Here is a 21162-nt window from a genome sequence, read left to right on the forward strand (position 1 = left end):
GGTGACTTATTAGCCCTTAATCACTCAGGAGCTGAAACCCCAACAGACAGCACATCCAGGGTTTGTGCAACTTCTGACACATTCATCTTCCTGTTTCCCGGTTTAGTCAGAACTTCCTTTCACTTCTTTCTTTTCCAAATGTCCTGATATGTGATTACAACACTCCCAGACATTTTTCTGTCTGCCCAGCAATGCATTCCTTTCTGTGTTTATGTTTTTCCCCAAATATCTTCATAAAATCGATGTTGTAATCAGTGATGTTAGAAGATCAGGTCTAAACTTGCTTCCATGTTAGCAAAGCAACGGAGGTTCCAGTTTTAGTCAGAAACAAATTCACTCATCGTGGGCGTGAAAGGGTAATAATGTAATAAGTGGTGCTGAAAGTTCTGAAAAATCTTTTAATTTGTCGGTGCCAAAAACCAACTAAAGGGACTCACTGCAGAGTACGAAATCAAACATTAAAAAGGTTATCCTGAGCGCAGTTTGAATAGGTTTTCTCCAGCGGTTCTTCCAGATACATTAAATGAAATGCAGGTATGCGCTCAATGTAAACAAAGAGAACACATGGCAGCTTGGATCACATGACTGACCTACATTAGGCTGGCTGTAGCCTGTGTTGGTAAACAAATATGACCAGAAAGTTTAACCTTCTGACCTGTTTTTGGTCACTTCAGCTGTTAGTTGGCATCTAGTCACATCTTTGAATTTAAAGACACAACTTTATTTTCTTTGTTTATTATTTGTAAAAAATTAGCTTTACCTTCCTGTTAGTGATCGTGATTGACTGCAGCTGGCAGTTTCTTTTCGTCGCATTACTCTTCTTAAAGGTAGTCTGATCATATGCCTCTCTTTTATTTAAATCACAGCGCCCCGAGCTATTTCCATAGCAGACATATTTATTTTATTTTTGCCTCCACGTCTCAGCTGAAAAATGGCTGCAGTTGTAGGAGTATGAACACGTAACGCCTCAAACAACACGAGGAAAAATGGTAAAAGACGCCTCCTGAAGCCTTCAATTAAAAATTTATATTATGCTCTATCAAGCTCTTGGCTGTTTCCTCTGAATATTTAATAAATAGTCTGACTTTTTCTTTTCCTTTTCACTTTGGCACCATTATGTTAGGTTGGACATACGGGACAGGAAGCCACTCTCCACTACTTCCTGTCTGATAACGCAGATCACTGAAAGACCTGGAGGAAATCCCACCAGGAGAAGGAGAAGCATGGAGAGCCGTCTGCTTGCTGATCAAACACAAACAGGAGCGCCTGACAGAAACGATGAAGACGCTGTAAATTTAGAAAAAGGGGAAAACGCACAAAACTGACACGGCTCACTGACGCCGAGACAAAACGGGACCTGTCACGCTTTTTGTGTCGTCGAATCAAAACAGATAAAAGGCAGAGAAGGAGTGCGGGGATGGATGACAGGAGAGGGGATGATAGGCAGCGTGAAAAAAAAAAGGAAAACCTATAAAGACAAGACGGCGGCGTGAAGCGTCACGACATCCAAGGACTTGTTTCGTCTTTGTGGGAATTGGAGAGGAGGAGGGGGAAAAAGACGTAGAAGGAGTGTGTGAGGCCTGGTGACGAAGGGGTGGAGGGACTCCGGGGAGAAAGAACCTCCACTCAGCCTCTAAAAATCCCTTTCATGTGTGATTGGGGCCGTGTCTCCGTCTCCTCGTTATCTCCACCGACAGACGGGGTATCTCACTCTCTCTCTCCGACTGACTCTGAACAGCTGCTGCAGAACTTTGCCCTGCTTTCTTTTCTGTCATGTCCTTGTGTATAAAGTGATTTTAAACAAAGCTGAGACAAAAATAAAAGGCTCAATAACGTTCTGGCATGCTCCTTTTTTTTTGGCCTGGCTCATTTGAATGTCATTTCAACCTGGAGAGACTCACACAGAGAAAAGCTGCGATTAAATAGTTTTATTGGACATGAAAGACATAAGATTTTGGCGCTCGGACCCCGGCAGAAGACGTGAGAGCTGTGAAAAGCAATAAGCTTGGACGAGATGATGGTAGTCCTTTTAAACGAAGGCTTGCTCACTGATTGGTTAAGATGGAGGCAGGGTCTGGTGCTGATAGGCTGCAGTGGAAGCGCATGATGCAGTGATTGGATGATGCCAGTGAGGCTGAGGTGGGTCTTCCAGTTTGAATTTACACCTAGGCTCCATTACTCATTATAAAGCCTCTAAAATAAATAACTTAGAAGAGGAAAAAATGTGATTTTTTTTAGAGCCAAAGTGCCAGAGTCATGGTTTTTAGGAGGTACAATTGATTTAAAACACTGGCATAAAGGAAAGACGAGATAAATTCAATAAGTCAAATATTTTAAATACATTTAGTACGTCCTCTCTGACGTGGGAACGGCTTGGGATCCTCCAGGAGGAGCTGGACAGTCGCTGTTGTCTCCACGACTCGACCTTGGATAAGACGTAGAAGATGGATGGATGGATGGACATCTAAAAGACAATTCAACCATCTGCCTGTGACATCTGTACCTGTCCACAGGGCAGGATTAAGAAGGTGTGGCTTCATGGGCAAAAGATTCAGACCTAGTACCTGACTTTATATCCTTAAAAATAAGAGTTTGGTGTGTGGACCTGAATCTGAAGGTAAAAATACAGAATAATAACATAAAACAACAACCCTGCGTCCGTCTTCTACAAACCACCGTGGCTCAGAAATACTGTGAAATAAGCAACAAATTAAAGCTGCTTCCAGTGATGTGAAGTAACTAAAACAAGGTGTTTGTTCATCAGAAACAATAATACTGTTGAGGCCCTCTAAATCCAACCCTGGAAAGTCCTTTGGAAAGTCCGGCCTGGTCCTGGTCCTGGAGGGCCACTATCCTGCAGGTTTTAGATGTTTCTCTGCTCTTCAGCAGGTCTTCAAGTTCTGCAGCAGCCTGTTAATCACTCAGTCATTCAGATCAGGTGCATCAAAGCAGAGAAACATCTAAAACCTGCAGGACAGTGACCCTCCAGGACCAGGATTGGACACCACTGGACAAATCACAGACATTAAAACTCAGCTAAAGGTCGATGCAAACGACACCAAAGACAAAAACAACTAAAAGACAGTTTTTACAAGCAGCAGGAGAAAAACAAAGGTCTCTTGTTCTGGGGGAAACACCATATGAGGAGATTATTATTGTCCACATGTGGACAGTTTATCACAAGGACAAAAAGAAGTACATCTCATTCCTGATAAGAAACTCAAACTTCTTTTATTCCTCTTTAATTTCAGTCAGCAGCACACTAACGCCACCTCCTGGGCTGGAGTGTAAAACTTTACAGCAGTTCTGCTTTTTTTTGTGTCTGCTGTGGCGTTCATCTTGAACAGGGGTGGCTCTGAAAGCCGATGAGATGTAGACGTACATCCAGTGATTACTTTCTGTGAGTTTCATTAAAATCTGCCCAGTGGTTCTTTGGATATTTTCCTAACGGACAGACAAATGATGGGTTTGGTTTGGTTTCTTCTCTCAGTTTAAAAATATGCATGTTAGCTTAACACAGTGGTGTCCAATCCTGGTCATGGAGGGCCGCTATCCTGCAGGTTTTTGGTGTTTCTCTGCTTTGATGCACCTGATTTGAATGACTGAGTGATTAACAGGCTGCTGCAGAACTTGAAGACCATCTAAAACCTGCAGGATGGTGGCCCTCCAGGACCAGGATTGGACCCCACTGGCTTAACAGGTTATTCTAAACCAGGGGTCTCCAATCCTGGTCCTGGAGGGCCACTGTTCTGCATGTTTTAGATGTTTCTATGCTCTTCAGCAGGTCTTCAAGTTCTGCAGAAGCCTGTTAATCACTCATTGATTCAAATCAGGTGTGTTGGAGCAGAGGAACAAGTAAAACCTGCAGGATGGTGGCCCTCCAGGACCAGGATTGGATTCTCTATGGGATGGACTGACAACCTCTCGCCCAATGATCACTGGAAATAATCACCAGGTCCCTGTGACCCAGGTATGGAGGATGAATGAATGGTATTTTTTTTTTTTTTTTTTGGGGGGGGGGTATTATTGTCCCTCCTTTTCCAACAAGCTAAACCCGATTTCCTGAATTCCAGCTGAACAGGCAGCTTACAAGAGCTAAATCTGCCTTTTGTTGCTCTCAGTCGAACAGCACAGCTGTTCAGCTCTCCTGGTTTCATCAGCAGACCTGGGTTCTCTTTTCCCTTCTGTGCATCTTTCTGAGTCCCATCCTGTCTCTCATTGGGTTCTCTGAAAGCAACATTTAACAAATGTGGTGAAATCTATCCGATTGTTTGCTTTATCCATCCGTTTCTTTGGAATCACGCGACCCCTGAATGATTTTGTGCTGTTTTAGCCGCTTGTATTTCAGAACGTTCAGCTCATTCTGGAGACGGACGATATGACTTTTGGTTTTTGTAACTTTTATACTTTTCAGAAATTATATTTTACAAATATTTTCTTTGTAGAAGTACACCGAGATCTCCTCAAACCCTTCAAAAACATCCTTCTCTTTAAAATCTGCTTCGACATATTTGCTCTATTTTCTGTTATTTTCAACTTTTAGCTTCTACTCTTATGCTACTACTAGCTTAACAAGCATTTGTCTACATTTAGCTTTTAGCTACCATTCTGTTACTTGTACCTTTTAGTTAGCATTTTGTTGCTTTTGCTACTTTTAGCTATTATCTAACTTTTGCTACATTTAGTTTTTTAATTAGCCTTTTAGTTCATTTAATTTTTAGCTCACCTTTCACTACTTTTACCTTTTAGTTAGTGTTACTTTTACTGTTTCTTTTAGCTTTAACAACAAAGTTTCAGCTTCTTCGGCTCATTTCAGCAGCTCTTCAGCCTTCAGCGTATTTTCCCAGAAAACACAGTTTCTCCAGTTAATAACTTGTGGCGTAAACAGCGTGTAAGATAAAATAAAACCATTCGATTAAAGCTACATCCTTAATGGTTTTTATAAAGTGCATTTTGTCAACGTGGATGTCAGATATATAGAGATCAAATCAAACTCACCACTGGAGTAAAGACAAGTTGCAGATGATTATCCTGCAGCTGCTGTGAGATAATAATTGATTTAGTTATTTAGCAGACCAGTTCATCAGGGAGAAGTGTGATTTGTGCAGCTTTAGCATCAGTCATGCATCTGTATAATCCCGTTAATCTCCCTCAGCCGCTTCGTTTTCCTCGTTCTCTCTCTCTCCCTCCTGCTCTCGTTTTCTGCGACAGTTCAGTGTCAGAAACTTACATAAGCGTGAAAGGAAAAGAAAGGGGAATTTTGATGAAGAGAAGACGCTTCAGAGCCTCCGCGGTCTGCACTGAAAGACCTACTTCAGGTTGCAAATCAATATTTCATCCTGTTTTCTTGATACGTCAGAACACCCGGCTTGGATATGTAGCAGAATTTCAGAAGAAACTCAAAAAAAAAAGAAAACATAAACTGTGTCAGAACATGAAAGGCATCACTTATGAGCCGGCTGTGATGCATCGGCGTGTTCTCTCTGGACTCAAGAAGCAGACTCACCCCCCACCCACACACACACACACACACACACACACACACACACACCACCCCCCATACCATCTCCATCTACTGTTCACTAACAGCAGACACCAAAGGCTGCCAAATGTCAGCTCAGATCTGGGGCAGGTTCCTCGCAGGCGTGGCGTGGACGCACGCACGCGGCCAGATGAGCCCCTGCATCCCGACGAGCATGCGGTTGCTACGGTAACCTCGCTCTCTGCCAATAAAACGGCTGTAAAGCTGCAGAGTGCGGGGATTGTCTGGGAGGCATTTAGTGGAATGTCATGTGGTGTTACCCCAAACAGAGTGTGTAATGTGTGTGTGTGTGTGTGGAGTCTGGACATTTAAAGGGTCTGAAAGGCCCTCGGAGGGTGTGTGTGTGTGCGTGTGTGGAGTAATAAAACACAAACAAACGGGCCTGCTGGTTCAATATCCATTTATAGGGGGGTTTCTTTTCTTTTTTTCTAGCTTCTGATTTAAGTTTAGCAGCAATTACCAGAAACGCACTGCGCCCTGGGGGCTTTAAACACTAATGATTACACACGGGACTCTTTCTATAACGTTATTCCCCGTGTCTGTTTGTCTGTTAGCAAAATATCTCACGGACCACCAAGCAAATCTTAATGAAACTTGGAAAAAAATAAGCTGTCACAGCTAACTGGCTGAGCGGTGATAATGAGCTGAAAGTGGGTGTGCTAGTAGCTGAGAGTCATTAATGACATATACCCTGAGCTCTGAGACTTAAAAACATGGCTCCTTCCAGGTCCTGTTAAGAATAATTTATGTTGATCGTAGCTCTGATATTTTCTTTCGTCCAAAGACATTTAGAGAAACTGTTATTTTACGCTTTTGTTATTTTTTTAAATCATAAATTTGACCACAGTTGGCTTTGAACAAAAGAAAAAGCTCTCCTCCTCGTAATGTGTGCAGTTAAAAAAGTGCACATTGATTTATATTCGCTCTGAAACTCTGCAACACGTGCACGACAGTTGGAGCTGCATCTGCTCTTATGGCTAAATAGGAAAGTTATGCAAGCAGACATTTGCAGACATCAACTCCGGATCTCAGTTTACAACACGGTGCATGTTCAGCTGTTCAGATTTATGAAATATTTCTGACTCTGCGCCTCATCTGTCACACGGAGGACCATACTGTAAGTTTATATATGTTTGTTGGCTAAAATCATCAAAAAAACAAAAAACAAAGGATGTTTTATCACCTTCCTGTCAGGTGATCACTTTACCTTGTCAGGACCGGCAGTCCTGAAGAGAACCCGGTTCTAAGACGGTGGAACGTCATTTTGGGGTTGGGTTGGGTTTAGGGCTGAGCTTGAATAAGGTCAGGGTTAAAAATGAAAGGAAGCCAACATCCTGATAGGATAGAAGTACAAACGTGTGTGTGTGTACATGTTTGTCTGTACTGTTAGTAAAATATCTCACAACCACAGGATGGATTTGAATGAAACTCTCCCGTTCCAGATGGCCACCGCAGCTAATCAATCTTAGCTTTTAGCTGTTTTTACAGGAAGTTTTAAACGTACGATTCTTCATCCTGCACGAGCCGAATACGCTTAAATATTACAGATTAATTATAGCTTAAATTTTGCCTGAAAGTCCACAAAAAAAAGACAAGATGGCGTCGCATTTTAACGTCGTTTTCTCTGTTCTGCATCTCTTCATTTGCAGCCGCTCTGTCGGCTGTAAATCTTTGAGGAGTTTGATTAAAACCTGTGTCCGCTGCTGTACTGTGTCAGGGTGTTTTTCTCATTCAGTGCTTGACCTTTGACCTTGAGCTGTGGAGGATGCATGAAATTTAAAAAATAAAGAAAGACAGAAAGGGATGAGCTCAAGGTGTGAAGGAAAGGAGGAAATATAAAGAAGGAGGAGGCTCATGATTATCTGCATATTTATGAATCTGCTGCGTTCTCCGGTGATACTCGTGTCATACGAGGGTCTGGAGCTGCACTCTGGTTCCTGCAGGCTTGACCGTGAGCTGGAGCCGGCTCTGATTTTGTGCACGTGCAGAGATACATCTACCAAAACTAACAGCATAATGGCTGCAGAGATAATGAGCGTCTTCCTCTTACCTTTTCCTGCTGATAGCAGACTGTTTCGCCGAGTTAAACACGGAGACGATATAGGCTGGACATCCACCCTGCCCATGCAGCTCATGGGAAAACTGAAGATGTAATTTACCTACAGCAGGGCAGCATTCGTTAGATTACATTTCTGATATTATTTGATCATTTGGGCTAAAGTGGGTCCATTTTCAGTCACACATCTAAGAGATAAAACTTATCAGAGCACAACTGTCTTCCTGAAGGACTTTTCTTTCTCATGGGTAGCAAGTTTGTTAGAGGCTTTTTCATCAAAACTGAGTTTTTTTTTCTTATTCTGGTTTGTTCATTTGCTGCTTGTATTGAATAGATATTTACATCTGGACCAAAATGGAAAAGTGGCCAAACTTTAGACATAAAAACCTGGATCTTCTTGTAGAGATTTAGGCTGTTGACCTGTAGGATGTAGTCCACATGGACCTGAATTACTGCTCAAATTGTTCCAAACAAAGAACTAGAAGTAAAATGAAATAAATCATACTCATAATGTGTACATTTGTTGTATTTTTACAGCTGTATAAAACAAGTTTGGGGTTAGGTAGCTCCAGATATTATGATTTTGCAAAAAAGACGTGTGAAATATATCATGTCTTGGAGGGTTTTTTTTCTAAGATTTGGATTAACTTGCAAAAAAAGATCAAATTTAAAAAAGATAAACAATGCAAGACGGCAAAGATTTAAACTGTTTAGAAATCTGCAAGTTTTGCAAAATGATCCAAATATGTCATGAACAGATTCTGATTCAGCATCCACACAATTGTTTTTTATTTTTATTTACCTGATTACCTCTGCAGGCTGTTTTAGCTACTCAAATATCAGCTCATTCAGATGGATGCTGACGTTTTGTTTTGCAACTTTTTTCATAATAAAATGCATACCTTTTTTACAAATATTTTAAAAATCAACGAGCTCTGCTTCAGCATATTTGCTCTATTTATATCTTCTTTTGCTGCTTTAGCTTTGCATTTTTTTAGCTTGTGTTTTGCTACTTTTAGCTTTAATATCTCAGTTTCAACTCAGCTCTCAGAAAATGCCATTTCTCCAGTTCCTCGCTGTAATTTTTAATCTGTAATCTGTTCGTTTTACATCCCGTCACACAGTGCTGGAGATACTTGGCTCTCCTTTAAGCACACCTGAGTCTCTGACATCCCGTCACTGCAGACGGGAGGAACTTCTCTTGACAGTCAGACCATAAGAAACCGGGCCTGGCAGATATTAGGATGAAGGCTGACAGTGACCCTCGGGGTTGCCTTTGTTAGAGCAGATTTCTGTCAAACATTTAATAAAGTTTCCCAAAAGGGAAATACCGATGCTCTGCTGTCACTGCGCTGTGCTTTTGTTTAACTAAACCACCGCTGGTGATGACACCGACACAAACAGAATGACTTTTATAACATCGGGGGCCCAAATATTCTCCGGTGTCTCTTTTCAAAATGCGACAAAAGGATTGTAACATGATGACTAGAAACGGTTACAACTTGCAGCTTTTTAAAATGATTTTGTTACAAACAGAATCTAAGTGCAGACAACAGATTATAATACCTGTGCTAATAAAGCATCTTGTGGAGTCAGTGTCGGATATATAACACCTCTGCCCTGTTGTTTATCTTCCAACTTTATGGGTGTTTGTCTGATAGTTTGTGACTCTGGTGACCTTTGTTAAGGCAGTTAGCACAAAGCCTTTACCCGGCCAGCATTATTGAGCTGCCTGCCTGGAGGGCGGCGAGAAATATATGGCTCTGCTTGACAGGAAGAGACAAAAACGAGAGAAGGAAACCAGCAAAAATTGCTCCGTTGCTGCTTCTCTGTATCACAAAGTGATCAGAATAAAAACCCTTTACTTCGTATGAAGTATTGTCAAATAAAACCCGCATTTTTCTGAAGCAGCTGGACTCATATTTTACTGTCAAGATACAGAATTAAATCTGTGGTTCTCTTTAAGACTCTGCAGCACTGACTTTAGGAGGAAAGACATCATTATATTCAGTCATTTTACCTAATTTCATCTGCCATACGAGGGATTTACAGTGGATGGGTGTCCACGTCTAACATGCTGTAAGTGGATGCTCGCAGCAACATTATATTTGAAAATCAGCCTCAGATCTCATGGGAAGATAAACACACATTAAGATACATCAACACACGCCTGCAGGGGTTTCCTGAGGAAGGATTCCTTAATGTGTCACATGGATTTGGGCTGACTCCTAACTGTGACTGCTGTGTTTGCTGTTACAATCCTAACACTGTTCTTTATTTTCTAAATATGATCTGCTTGTCATTCCTAATGCATCAGGTTAAAATATTTTGTTTTTACCGCTTTCTCTTCATTGTCTTGTCCTCTCTTGGCCTGTATCTGAGTTGCTGCCTCGTCACGCTGACCCTGCAGCCAAAAAAAATAAATTAAAAGAAACGGAGAAAGAATATAGAGCTACCACTGTTTAAACTGTCATGGCGCATGGTTTTGCTCTTTTCTGTGCAGCCGAGGAAAGGTGCTGCACAAGGTGAAGTGACATGTTTTTCTCATTTTACAGCAGATTAATTAGTCTTGAAGATCAAACAACTAACAGCGGAGTGCATGAAAACCTCACCAAGCTGTTTTCTCCTCTGAAACAATTAAGATGCTCCCAATCTGTCTGGTACATTTATGACATCTGACCGGCCTGTCTTCAGACACATTATCAGGGGCGCAAAGGTAACTCCCGTGGGAATATTCTCACCATCTGCTCATAAAATCACAGGCTTGTGTTTACTGGAATGTTTTTTGGCAAAGATGAGGGGCATCACACTTCAATCGGCCTCCGTTTCACTGTGAACTTGCATAACAAGAGACAAAATATGAGATGAGAGGCAGATTCAGATCGTATTTAGGTCCCACACAGTGGTGCCCTACAATAGGATTATTTTTGATAAAACAGGAAGAAGTCAGATAATGATACTGGATGCAAGATAACCACAGTGTCATAGAAAGATAAACATGATGCTACTTGTCATAGTTTTCATAAGATTTGACAAGTTAAAACAAAGGCACGAACATGTAGAAAAAGGTTAAACATTTGGGTTGTACCAAAAAGCTAAAGTTTGGTATTTCAAACTCAAAATGGATGCAAACAGTCTTTTGCATTCAGACAAACTTCACTATATTTCTTCAAATTTTACACACACGCATTGATTTTACAACTGTGTATTTTTGTTCTCAAACTTTCCTATTTTTGCACGATTGCATAGTTATTTTTGTGTGTGTTGATATATCTCTTTGCTGCTTTAAAAAATGTGAATTTCCCTGCTGAAACACACGAAGAACTGTCTATTCTATTCTATTGAGTCAATTATTTCTGACCAGTTGTTTTATTAACTTAGCTGATATCAAAAGTATGATTATGTCGCCCCCTTGTGACCAAATTGGAAATAGCATCAATAAAATCTTCAAAAATACACTGTTAACGGTTGAAAATAAAAAGATAAAGTATATTAGCTTTAAAAATATAGGTGTGTTAAAATATGCTTTTTACGATTACATATATATATTTTTATATTTTACAGTGATTTTTTTTCCCTCGCAGTTTTTGTTTTGAAACCGGATAGGAACCATCTAACTGTTGCTTGTTTCCTCAGGTGGAAACGGACGGACTCGTTGAAGGAGCTAAATCAAAATGGCGAGTCAGGAGGAGTCAGTCAGGGAGTTCGTCGCTGTTACCGGCGTGGAAGAAGAGAGGGCCCGGTTTTTCCTGGAGTCCGCCGGTTGGAACCTCCAGGTACGGCTCGTCTGGGTTTTTATTTATTTTTTATTTCTTTTAACTGACGTCGCAGCGGACCGGATGATTGTCCGTCCGGAGGGAGCTGCGGTTAAAATGCGGGACGAGGAGTAGCTCGCCGGCTAACGCTCGCCTGTGTTTCCAGCAATTTGTGCAAGTCATTCTTTGAAAACGTCCCGGCCCGCTTTCAGACACCAACACTGAAGATGTCAGACGTTCATTTAATCCGACACAGTCCGGATTACACGAACAGCGTTAGCTTCTTTAACATGCGGGTCTTGTTTTTATGCCGAGTTTCGTCTGGTTTGTCGTGACTCCAGTGACCAGTTAGCCCCGGCAGCTAACTAGCATTAGCGCCACAAACGCGACATTAATGTTAGTTGACGCAGTAAGATAACGCTGCTCATCTTAATCTTCTAATAAAGGCTCAAGAATAACATTATAAATTATTTTTAAGGGGCGTCGAAAACAGACAGTTTTGTCCGGACAGCTATTCGGAGGTTGGCATGTACAGAAAATGAAAGTAAATAAAGGTGAAGCGAATTCAGTGAAAAACCGTGTAAATAAATTAATAATCGTTGTTGTTTGCTGAGAAAACAGACATAGGCTGAGTTAATTATCTACTGATGAACAGAGGTGTTGTGTGGGATTAAAAACTGAGCCCAACACAGACTGCCTTTAGCTTTTTATTCAACAATATGTTTAATTATAGTTCTTAAAATTAAACCTTTTTGGCTTCTGATCCCCAAAATAACAATGCTAAAGACTTGCAACCCCAAATGTCCTTCACTGAACAACACAAACGTTGCCTAAATAAAGTAAATTAAACTCATATAACGCTACTCCCTCAATTTATGATTAGTATTGTTGTTTTTTGTACCCCAAAACTGCTGTTTTGTGCCCCTCAGTGGGGCCCCGACCCCCAACTTTGGGAACCACTGCTTTTAAAAGTTGTAAATTTTGAGTTTGCATCCAACCATGTCACTTTTATCGTCAGCAGAATTAAATTAGTAACAAAATGAGAGCCTAGAAAGCAGCACTGAGTTTGCTTTTTGAAATTAATATGTTAATTTACTTGTACGTCGTAGCTTTTGCTCTTCTTTTGTACCATGAGTTGCTTTCATAATGTAAAAACTCTTATCTGGTATTTTCTGCTTCTGTAACTTAATCGTATATTACTCTGTCTGACTTTCCCTCTTCTATTTTCAGGCCTGCTTTAAAAAAAAAAACAATCAAAAAGCAGCTAAAGACAATTTAAATTTCCCTCGTCAGTCAGCTGTATTTGTAATTGGTCTGAGTTTTTCTGTCAGTATTTAAATATCAGTGTTTCCTCCCTAGCTTGCACTTGCCAGTTTCTTTGAGGACGGAGCTGATGATGATATAATTACTCTTCCTCAGCCTGAGGGAGTCTCTTCTGTGTCTCGATCGGCAGGTCCCAGGTAGGTCCTCTAAACTGTTTCTTTATTAACGCTATACTTTGCTTAAATAAATATGTAATGTTTCATTAATTCCAACAGCGCATGTAGCATGTTACTACTTCATCACTTACAGGATTTTTGTAACATCACACGTCTTTTTTGTACAGTAGTCAGCCCAGAGTGACCTCCTTCAGAGATCTCATGCATGAGGCAGAGGAAGAAAGTGACGAGGAGGAAGGTCAAAGGTAGGTTTACTTTCTTTCTGCTGATCATTTAAAGTGTCACCTCGTTTAAAATCAGGTGACATAGATCATATTATCATCAGCTGTCCTCTCCAGGTGATTTAAAAGCAAAAACAAAAACCACTTTCATGACTATAGAAGAGAACGTTTCACACGCAGACATTTCAGAGAGTTGGAGGTGTCACAGTGGACAAGTAAGAATAGACAAAGACTCTAACTTCCATTTATTGTTCAGTTTTATAGCTTTGTTTTGCTGTTTTCCAGTGAAGCCGTTGTCTTAAATGTGCTCCCCGTCTGAGCTGCGCACCCCCCCGTCACAGGGGCTGAACGGTGAAGAGTCACACCTTTGAGAGTTGATTCCAGAATGCACCAAACTATTTTTGGTCTCACCTCATTCACTGTGAGCCGGTCGCTTTTCTGCTGCGTCAACGGATTCTTCTCTGGGCGCAGTGCGGTGGGCTGATGTTAAGTGACTGCCTGGGGTGTTACCGTCCTCTCGCTGCATTTTCATTACATTCCACTTGTGAACACGGCTGGAAGGAGCAGTAATTGTTTTCTCCTGAGTCACTAATCTTAGCTTTTTTTTTAATACATTGTCTTTTTTGGTAATCTGGTTCCTCAGCACAGTTTTATAAGATGCCCTTAAACAAACCGCATGTATTAAACGTTACAGTTTCTTGTAGCTCAGTTGTTTTTTTGTATGGTCTCTGCACAATCATGCCCACAGTCTGTGCACACCTGGTTGATGTTGTCCTTTTGAACTACAGCAAAACATACCAGTCAAAACCAGATTAAATAAGAAATATGATGCGCTTCCCTGGACAAAGTTTTGGTCAAATACTAAAATGATTTCAGTTTGGAGGCCTGTGATGTGACTCTTTGTCACCCATTAGAGATAAATGTTGCCTTTTAATTCACCAAAGTACAAAGACTCTTCATCATAACTGCAGTAGTTTGGCCTCAGTCTCCTTTAAATGGTTAAAATTGATGTGTTGAGTTCTACTTCAGCTTTACAGTGTGTGAGCTCAGATCTGAGGTAACGAAGAGATGCAGTCCCATTTGAACTTGGTTCATTTGGATGTAATTTAAAATTGTGCAGCAACAATAGCTTTTCGGTTTCTTTGAAAACCTTCCAGGACTTCCCCGGTTCTTGTTTGTTGTGGTGATAGATTGTCAAATTTCTTAGTATTTGAAGAATTCTTGCCGTAATAAAGATCACTAATGCAGTTTTTTTTTATTGCGCCTTTTGTCCTCTAAAGAAACACAACATTGTTTTCAAATTGGATAAGCAAAATCATGAAGTTTTTGTCATGCAAGCACGTGAGTGAGAGCGGATTTCTTCACTTCTCGTTGAATAAAAATCCAAGTTGAGATGCTTCTCCGGTGACAGATTTAGTTTTAGTGATGCACAACAATCGGCTCAAAAATTAGACAAAATCGGAAGAAAACTGAAGGCAAACTTGGGGGAAAAAAGCAAAAACTCTTAGACGTGAGTGTTGTGTAGCAAAATAACACGACAGTTTTAAATACTACTGTAATGCAACTAGTAAAAGAACAATAGTGTGAAATGTTTAAAAGTTTTATTAATTTCTCTTCATTAGCAAACATTAACTGCTACTCTGGTAGCATCCAGTCCTAAGAATTACGTCAAACATTGAATGTTTTTGACACAAATCTGTGAATATCTTCTAATATGTTGTTTTTTAGAAACATTTTCTCATTCAGATAAGTGCCGTCTCTGTTCGCATTCTGTCAGGTTTTTTGCGGGGGGGTCAGAGCGCAGCGGACAACAGATTGTTGGGCCTCCAAAGAAAAAGAGCTCCAATGAGGTGGTGGAAGATCTGTTCAAAGGGGCCAGAGAACACGGAGCTGTGCCTTTGGACCGGACCGGGAAAGGACCAGGAGAATCCAGCAAAGCAAAGGTTAAATAAAGTGGATTTGTGTCAACCGTTTCCCAAGAGTCTGATGCATGTTTAAGGAATTACTGTTTTTTATTAACTTTATCTCTGTAATTTCTTTGTTCCGTTTTTTGTTTTCATTGCAAATCTTCTGGCCGCTTCTTTTTAGGCGTTTGTTGGCGGAGGTTACAGGCTGGGGGCCGCTCCTGAGGAGGAGTCGACTTACGTAGCTGGAGAGAGGCATGCCTCCAACAGTCAGCAAGATGTGAGTCTGTGTGTGTCGTTGCTTTGAGCAAATGCATCTACTCTTCCACCACTAAAACGAGACAAAGCAAGACAGGAGTTTCGAACACCTGCTGAGTATTTTTCTAGTCTTCTTGAGTGGAATCATTGACAAGAAGCTGGACTCCATGGATGTCATGCTGCCCAGACATGCACCCCAAAGAGGTGTAATCCAATGAAACTTTGTCCTAATCAAGCTGATCTAAATCTTATCAAAATGACGGCATCATTGCATTGGTCATCTGTGTATTCTGCTTTAAATGAGGGCATTTGATGTTAGATTTATTTTATCAATTTTTTAAAAAGCTTCTTTCTCGCCTTTCCTTCTTTTGCCGGCAAGAGAGGAATGCTGGGAGGTCTAAATGTTTTTATTTAATCACTCATTGGAAGCCTGATTTCTGTCAGTTTTCCACTTTTATTAATGTGTTTTAACATCACACTTAATAAATGATAATAACTAATACGCAGTTCTTTTTTCAGTTTTAAAGGAGGCATAAATCTGATCTGATGCTCCCTCTCGATCAGTAAAAGCAGGCGGTTTCACTCCGGGTTTAAACTTCAGGATGTTTCTGTGTCAGGTCCACGTGGTGCTGAAGCTGTGGAAGACGGGGTTTAGTCTGGATAACGGGGAACTTAGAAACTACAGCGATCCTGAAAATGCAAACTTTCTCGAGGCAATAAGAAGAGGGTAAGACCAGAAAAACTCTTTCAAAGCTGCAGATACTGTTTGTTCAAGGAGGCAGTCTGAATGTAAATATGCCTCTGCTCATCGGCTTTGTTTTTCCTGCAGGGAGATTCCTCTGGAGTTGAGGCAGCGGTCTCGAGGAGGCCAAGTCAACCTAGACATGGAGGACCACAGAGACGAGGACTTTGTCAAACCCAAGATGGCCTTCAAGGCCTTCGAAGGCGAAGGACAGAAGTTAGGAAGGTGAGATTCTGGGTGCTGACTGCGGGCGGGCTCATTACAGATGAAGATCTAACCTGGCATGTGACGTGATCTTTTCCTTCCTTGTGATTCAGCGCCACCCCCGAGTTGACTTCAGCTCCATTCACGTCCCAGCAGGACCAGGCTGCCAACGAGGCCCAGGCCAGCGCCTCTGTGACCCTCGACCCCTCCCAGCCCACAACGAAAATTCAGATCCGGCTGGCCGATGGTGGCCGGCTCGTCCAGATGTTCAACCATACCCACAGGTGATCCACAAACTCTTTCACAGTTCAGCTTCGAGACAGATTTCAGATTTTAAGAACAGAATTTGAAATCAGGGCAGGTTATTGTGGGGTTGTGGATTAGAAATGAATCATGGGAGCTGCTGTTCACTAAATGATGTCCTGAAATGAGCTGGTTGGGCCTTCAGCCAAGCAGATAATCTGAAACAACCGAACGCCACAGACGTTTATTTCCTGTTGCTGTAATGTTGCTCATATAAGCAGGAACTGGAATACATACTGAAGTATTTAAAATATGTTCTTTGACCGAGTTAAAAAACAGTTTGCCGTGTTTTGACACCAGTGTTGTCGCGCTGAAGTCTTTAGTTTATTAGCAGTGAAGAAGAAACAATAATCTTTATGGCCGTGTCTGTTTATTTGTTCTGTAGTGTTAGCAAAATAACTCGTGTGTCACTGGACAAATTTTAATGAAACTTTGAGGAAGTAATCATTGGTTGGACAACTAAAACCGATCAACTTTTGGGCTCAGTCCTGTTCAAATTGGGCGCCATAAGCACAAAAATGACTATAATTATTAATTAGTGACTTAAATTTTACAGATGTTGAGCTAAAATGTGGTAGCTGATAGTCATCCCCAACACATGCTCCGAGTACTAATAGGTCCTGCAGGGTTACGTGCAGTGTTGCATGAGATTGTGCAGAAAGTAATTTTCAAAATTTGCTTTTGATTTTAGATTAAAATCCTGGCTTTACGTCCTGCAAAGAATTCAAATCAGGACAAAATGGCACTGACAGCGTTTTATGTTTGTTGAAACCTTCTCTCGTTCCTTGCGTACCCCCAGGGTGTCGGACCTGCGGCACTTCGTGGTGGCGGCCCGGCCCGCCATGGCCGCCCGGGAGTTTGTTCTGATGACCACCTTCCCCAACAAGGAGCTGACGGATGAGAGCCTGACGCTGGAGAAGGCCAACCTCCTCAACGCCGTCATCGTCCAGCAGCTAAAGTGAGGCTGGGGGGAAAAAACAAGCAGCTCCTGCCTCCCCGTCTCCCCTCCCTCCTCCCTCCTACGGTGACCTGGCTGAGCACCTGCAGGCCCCCCCCCCTTCGAGGGAGGAGGAAACAGACTTACATGCGGACTTCTAGTTTCTGATTTTTGTTTTTCTAAAATGAAATGTAAAACTTAGCCCCACGTCCGTCTCTCCTCTGAGACGGACTTGTCGATCCGGACGCTGGAGAAATTGTGGTTTTGGTGAGGGTGGTCCAGCTCGTCCGCTTTATTGATTTCCTTTGAACCTGGTTTCGCTCGTTTTCTGCTAAACATAATCTGGCCCGTGAACAATGTTTACCATCAGGTGCTGAATCTTCAGCTCCTCTTCTGTCCAAACCGCACAAAAACTCAGCTACGTGAAGGCAGACGAGTCGTATTAACGCTGTGCATGTTTGTCTTTAGGTTTCCACAGGTCTCCACATACAAACAAAAGCTTCTTACCTCCGTTTTAACCAACAAATACTTGTAGCCTTACTCTCCTTTGTTCACCTCCAGAACCACACCTGTCCCTTTGTTGAACAGCAGATGGATTTATTTTTTTAAACTGCCTTTTGTTCCCCTTCGTTTCCTCCCCCTCTCTCTTACAGATTGTTGGTTCGTCCCAATTCCACAGCAGCATTTTGATACAGACTGGTGAGAAACCAGCGACACGCAGCTTTATTATCAAACTGCTGGTTGAGCGAAAGAACATATGAGACAAAAACACTGGTTTAATTTAGTAGAAGTTGTATTCCTGTAACACTGACATCTTCTATGCATTCTGGGGCAACACAGAAATATGTTTAGATCTCTGATTAAATAAATTCATTTTATGGTTGATGTATAAAGAACTTCAGGTTGTGTGTTTCTTTTTTAATTTGTTGTATTTTCCACTTTGAAGCTCCAATAGCGATTTTTTTTTTTTTTTTTTTAATTTGTTTTTTTTGCACCTTCAGAGACATTGAAACCAAAATGTCTCATTGCCCTTTACTACATTTTTTTTTTAAAAAAGCCAGACGTCCCTGTGGATTTAAGATGTCCCCAACCTTTGGTCCAGTGAACATGACAGGCCTGAAAACTCCAGAAATATGGTGTCACGAAGAGTTTAAAGTGCAAAAGCAACTTTAAACTCTTAACAACTTTTTTGTGTATAGCTTGTAAACTTTAATGACATATTTCAATTTTTTCCCCTCACTGCTTGTTTTTGTAGATTTAAAAGCACAAAGATGCATTAATTCTTTTTTTTCTGCACTGTGGACAACCTGAAGACAGAGTTTGTGTTCTTCATTACTGCAATAATATTTGATTTTTTATTGTTTTATTTGTTTTTTTTTTGTGCAGAAACATTTATTCCCCCCCCCCCCTTTTTAAGAATAAATTATAAAAGGAAAAACATCAACAACCACTCATTTTGCAAGTCAAAGAAAAGCTTTTATTTACACAATTTTCTTTCCTTTGTGAGGAACTTTTCCTGTCCTTAATATGTTGTACATGTATATATTTTTAAATAAGGTTTAAAAATTTACAAAAAGAAACCTGGAAACACTATTATTGAACTGCCAGGTTTCCCTTCCTTTAATTACTGACATCCCCAAGAGGGTAATATTTGACTAAAATCATTTTTAACACATTTTTTTGTTGCAATAAAAAATTATAGCTTTTAAATTCTGGTAATATATTTAAAAAATAACTCAGAAATGTTTTTTGCAGAGACTGCTGCATTAACGATTATTTGAATATTTAGATTGAATAAATCCAGCTTTTATTTCCTTATCAATAAACCTCATTTTGCTAAATAAAATAAACACATGGATGTACAGAAGCTGCTTCAGAATCACAACAGGACTGTTCAGCAAAAATCAGGTGGGCTGTGTACATGGTATGTACTTTGTAAGTACCTTTATAAATACTAGTGTATACCTGTTAAGTACCCAGTAACAAACTTCATAATACAGCCCAGTCCCTGTAGGTATCAGGTACTTATTTTGTAAAGTAATGTAACAGGTATGTACGGGGTACTAACTCACTTCATGTTACAGTTACTGCATAGGTACCAGGTACGGACCAGGAAGTACTAGGTACTTATTGGTATGTACAGTAAGTACCCAGAAAGTACAGGGTATCAAGTCTTTGTAGGAATCAGGTAAGTACCCAGTATGTTCCTGTAGGGCACCAGGTACGTACTCTGCATTTAAAGGTAAAATGGCCTGCCCAAGTGTTTTGCACAAGGACACAACGGGGATTCGAACCGGCAACCCATCGTACTGGACGAACCCGTACATCCTGAGCCACCTGCCTCCAGTGGTACCAGGTGTCAAACTAATTGGGTTTTGCCTTCTATTTATTTTAAAAGGCTAGTTTTTCTAATTCAGGCGGGTTTTATTTTGAAGGTCTGAAGCGGAAGTGGAGAGAGAGAGAGAGAGAGAGAGAGAGAGACAGACAGACAGCTGAGGAGACCCGCCGGAGGAGGACAGGTCAGACGGACGGACGGAGTCCAGGAGCAGCTCACCGGGTCCGTGGACGGCAGCAGCGCTGACATGGGGGTGGAAATCGAGACCATCACTCCGGGTGACGGTAAATTAACCCCCCCAGCACCAGCACACCGGAGAGGGGCGGAAACAGGGCTGGGGGGTGTCTAATTCAGCTGCAGATAACACCGCCTCTGCTTCCTCCGCAGGAAGGACCTTCCCCAAAAAAGGACAGACGTGCGTGGTGCATTATGTCGGTGAGTTGGACCCGATTTCATGTTTAATCCTGCTCCATCCCGTGTCTCCCGAAGGCCGTAGAAGAAGAAGAGGAAGAAGAGGAAGTGGTGTGACGGCTGCAGACAGTCTATAAAACATGGGACGAGGTCGGACCCAGGCTGTGGAGGAGTGGGGCAAACTGCACAGCTGACCTGCAACCTCCCAGGCAGTGATTTCTCATTTAACCCATTCACTCCCATTTCTCTCACTGAGACATGCATTCATTCACAGACGCACACCGATGAGTTTCCCCACGGCTGATCACCCCGATATATAACATAGATTTGTTTGTTTTTTCAATCAAAATGTATTTTTCCTTTAAGAGAATTTAACAGCAATTAAACGTATTCACTGAACTGTATCAAATAGTGCAGTTTTCCAGATATATTGATACGCAGTTCGGAAAAGTGGGTCTGCAATCAACGTAAACAAAGTACCAAAACGTCCAAATAATCGGACTTATACATCCCAAAGCGGCTTTATCGTGGACGTCGCTGTTGTTGACCTATTTACAGTCGCTTCGGCTGTTTCTGTAAGTAAACAAACACACGTAGGTGACAGCTGCTCGTAAAATGTGCTGACAGTTTTTCAATTTAGGGACATATTTACCATTAACATGAGAAAATGTTACGTTATGATAACTTAAATGTATATTTAACGACTCTTAAAAGCTATTTGTTGCATCTGCATTTAACTAATTGGTAGTCTGTTACCAAGGGAACAATATTGGCCAATTAACCCGTCTGTCTGTAACTTGGTGTATAAATGTGCTCTGGGATCAGCAGCGTTGGCGCGACCATCTCAGCCTCGTTAGCACGACTGCATAAAGTGACCCCGTGTTGTCTGGAGATCTAATTATTGAAAAAACAAAACGAGAAATGGGCTGATCTCCGCCGCAGGGTTCGCTCAGAGGCCCCAGACAGATCCAGACAGCGGGGTTTTAAATCCCGTCTGATTTTTCTGTCTTTGTTGGAGTTTCTTTGGGGTCGCGGGGGCGGGGGTGGGGGTGGGG

At 41.4% G+C, this 21162-nt stretch overlaps 2 protein-coding genes across 3 annotated transcripts in view; both read left to right on the forward strand.

Moving 5' to 3' along the window:
* The first annotated feature begins 11216 nt into the window (after nt 1–11216).
* On the forward strand, nt 11217–18257 carry nsfl1c (NSFL1 (p97) cofactor (p47)). Of its 2 annotated transcripts, none has more exons than XM_017433456.3 (9): nt 11217–11374; nt 12713–12813; nt 12960–13037; nt 14791–14956; nt 15102–15197; nt 15793–15902; nt 16005–16142; nt 16235–16405; nt 17224–18257. In XM_017433456.3, the coding sequence occupies exons 1-9, from the start codon at nt 11273–11275 to the stop codon at nt 17384–17386; spliced, it is 1125 nt and encodes a 374-aa protein (XP_017288945.1). In that variant the 5' UTR covers nt 11217–11272; the 3' UTR covers nt 17387–18257. The 2 variants fall into 2 exon arrangements, with proteins under 2 accessions (XP_017288945.1, XP_017288946.1); XM_017433457.3 differs by having other exon boundaries at nt 12963–13037.
* A 1563-nt stretch (nt 18258–19820) lies between these two features.
* The window catches only part of fkbp1ab (FKBP prolyl isomerase 1Ab), a 7872-nt gene continuing 6530 nt past the window's right edge, over nt 19821–21162 (forward strand). Inside the window, exons 1-2 of the mRNA XM_017433492.3 lie at nt 19821–19980; nt 20084–20131. Of these exons, the coding sequence (XP_017288981.1) occupies nt 19944–19980; nt 20084–20131 (85 nt within the window). The 5' untranslated portion in view covers nt 19821–19943. The remainder of the gene's footprint in view (nt 19981–20083; nt 20132–21162) is intronic.

The sequence above is a fragment of the Kryptolebias marmoratus genome, linkage group LG8 (assembly GCF_001649575.2).
Source record: "Kryptolebias marmoratus isolate JLee-2015 linkage group LG8, ASM164957v2, whole genome shotgun sequence".
Lineage (NCBI taxonomy): Eukaryota > Metazoa > Chordata > Actinopteri > Cyprinodontiformes > Rivulidae > Kryptolebias > Kryptolebias marmoratus.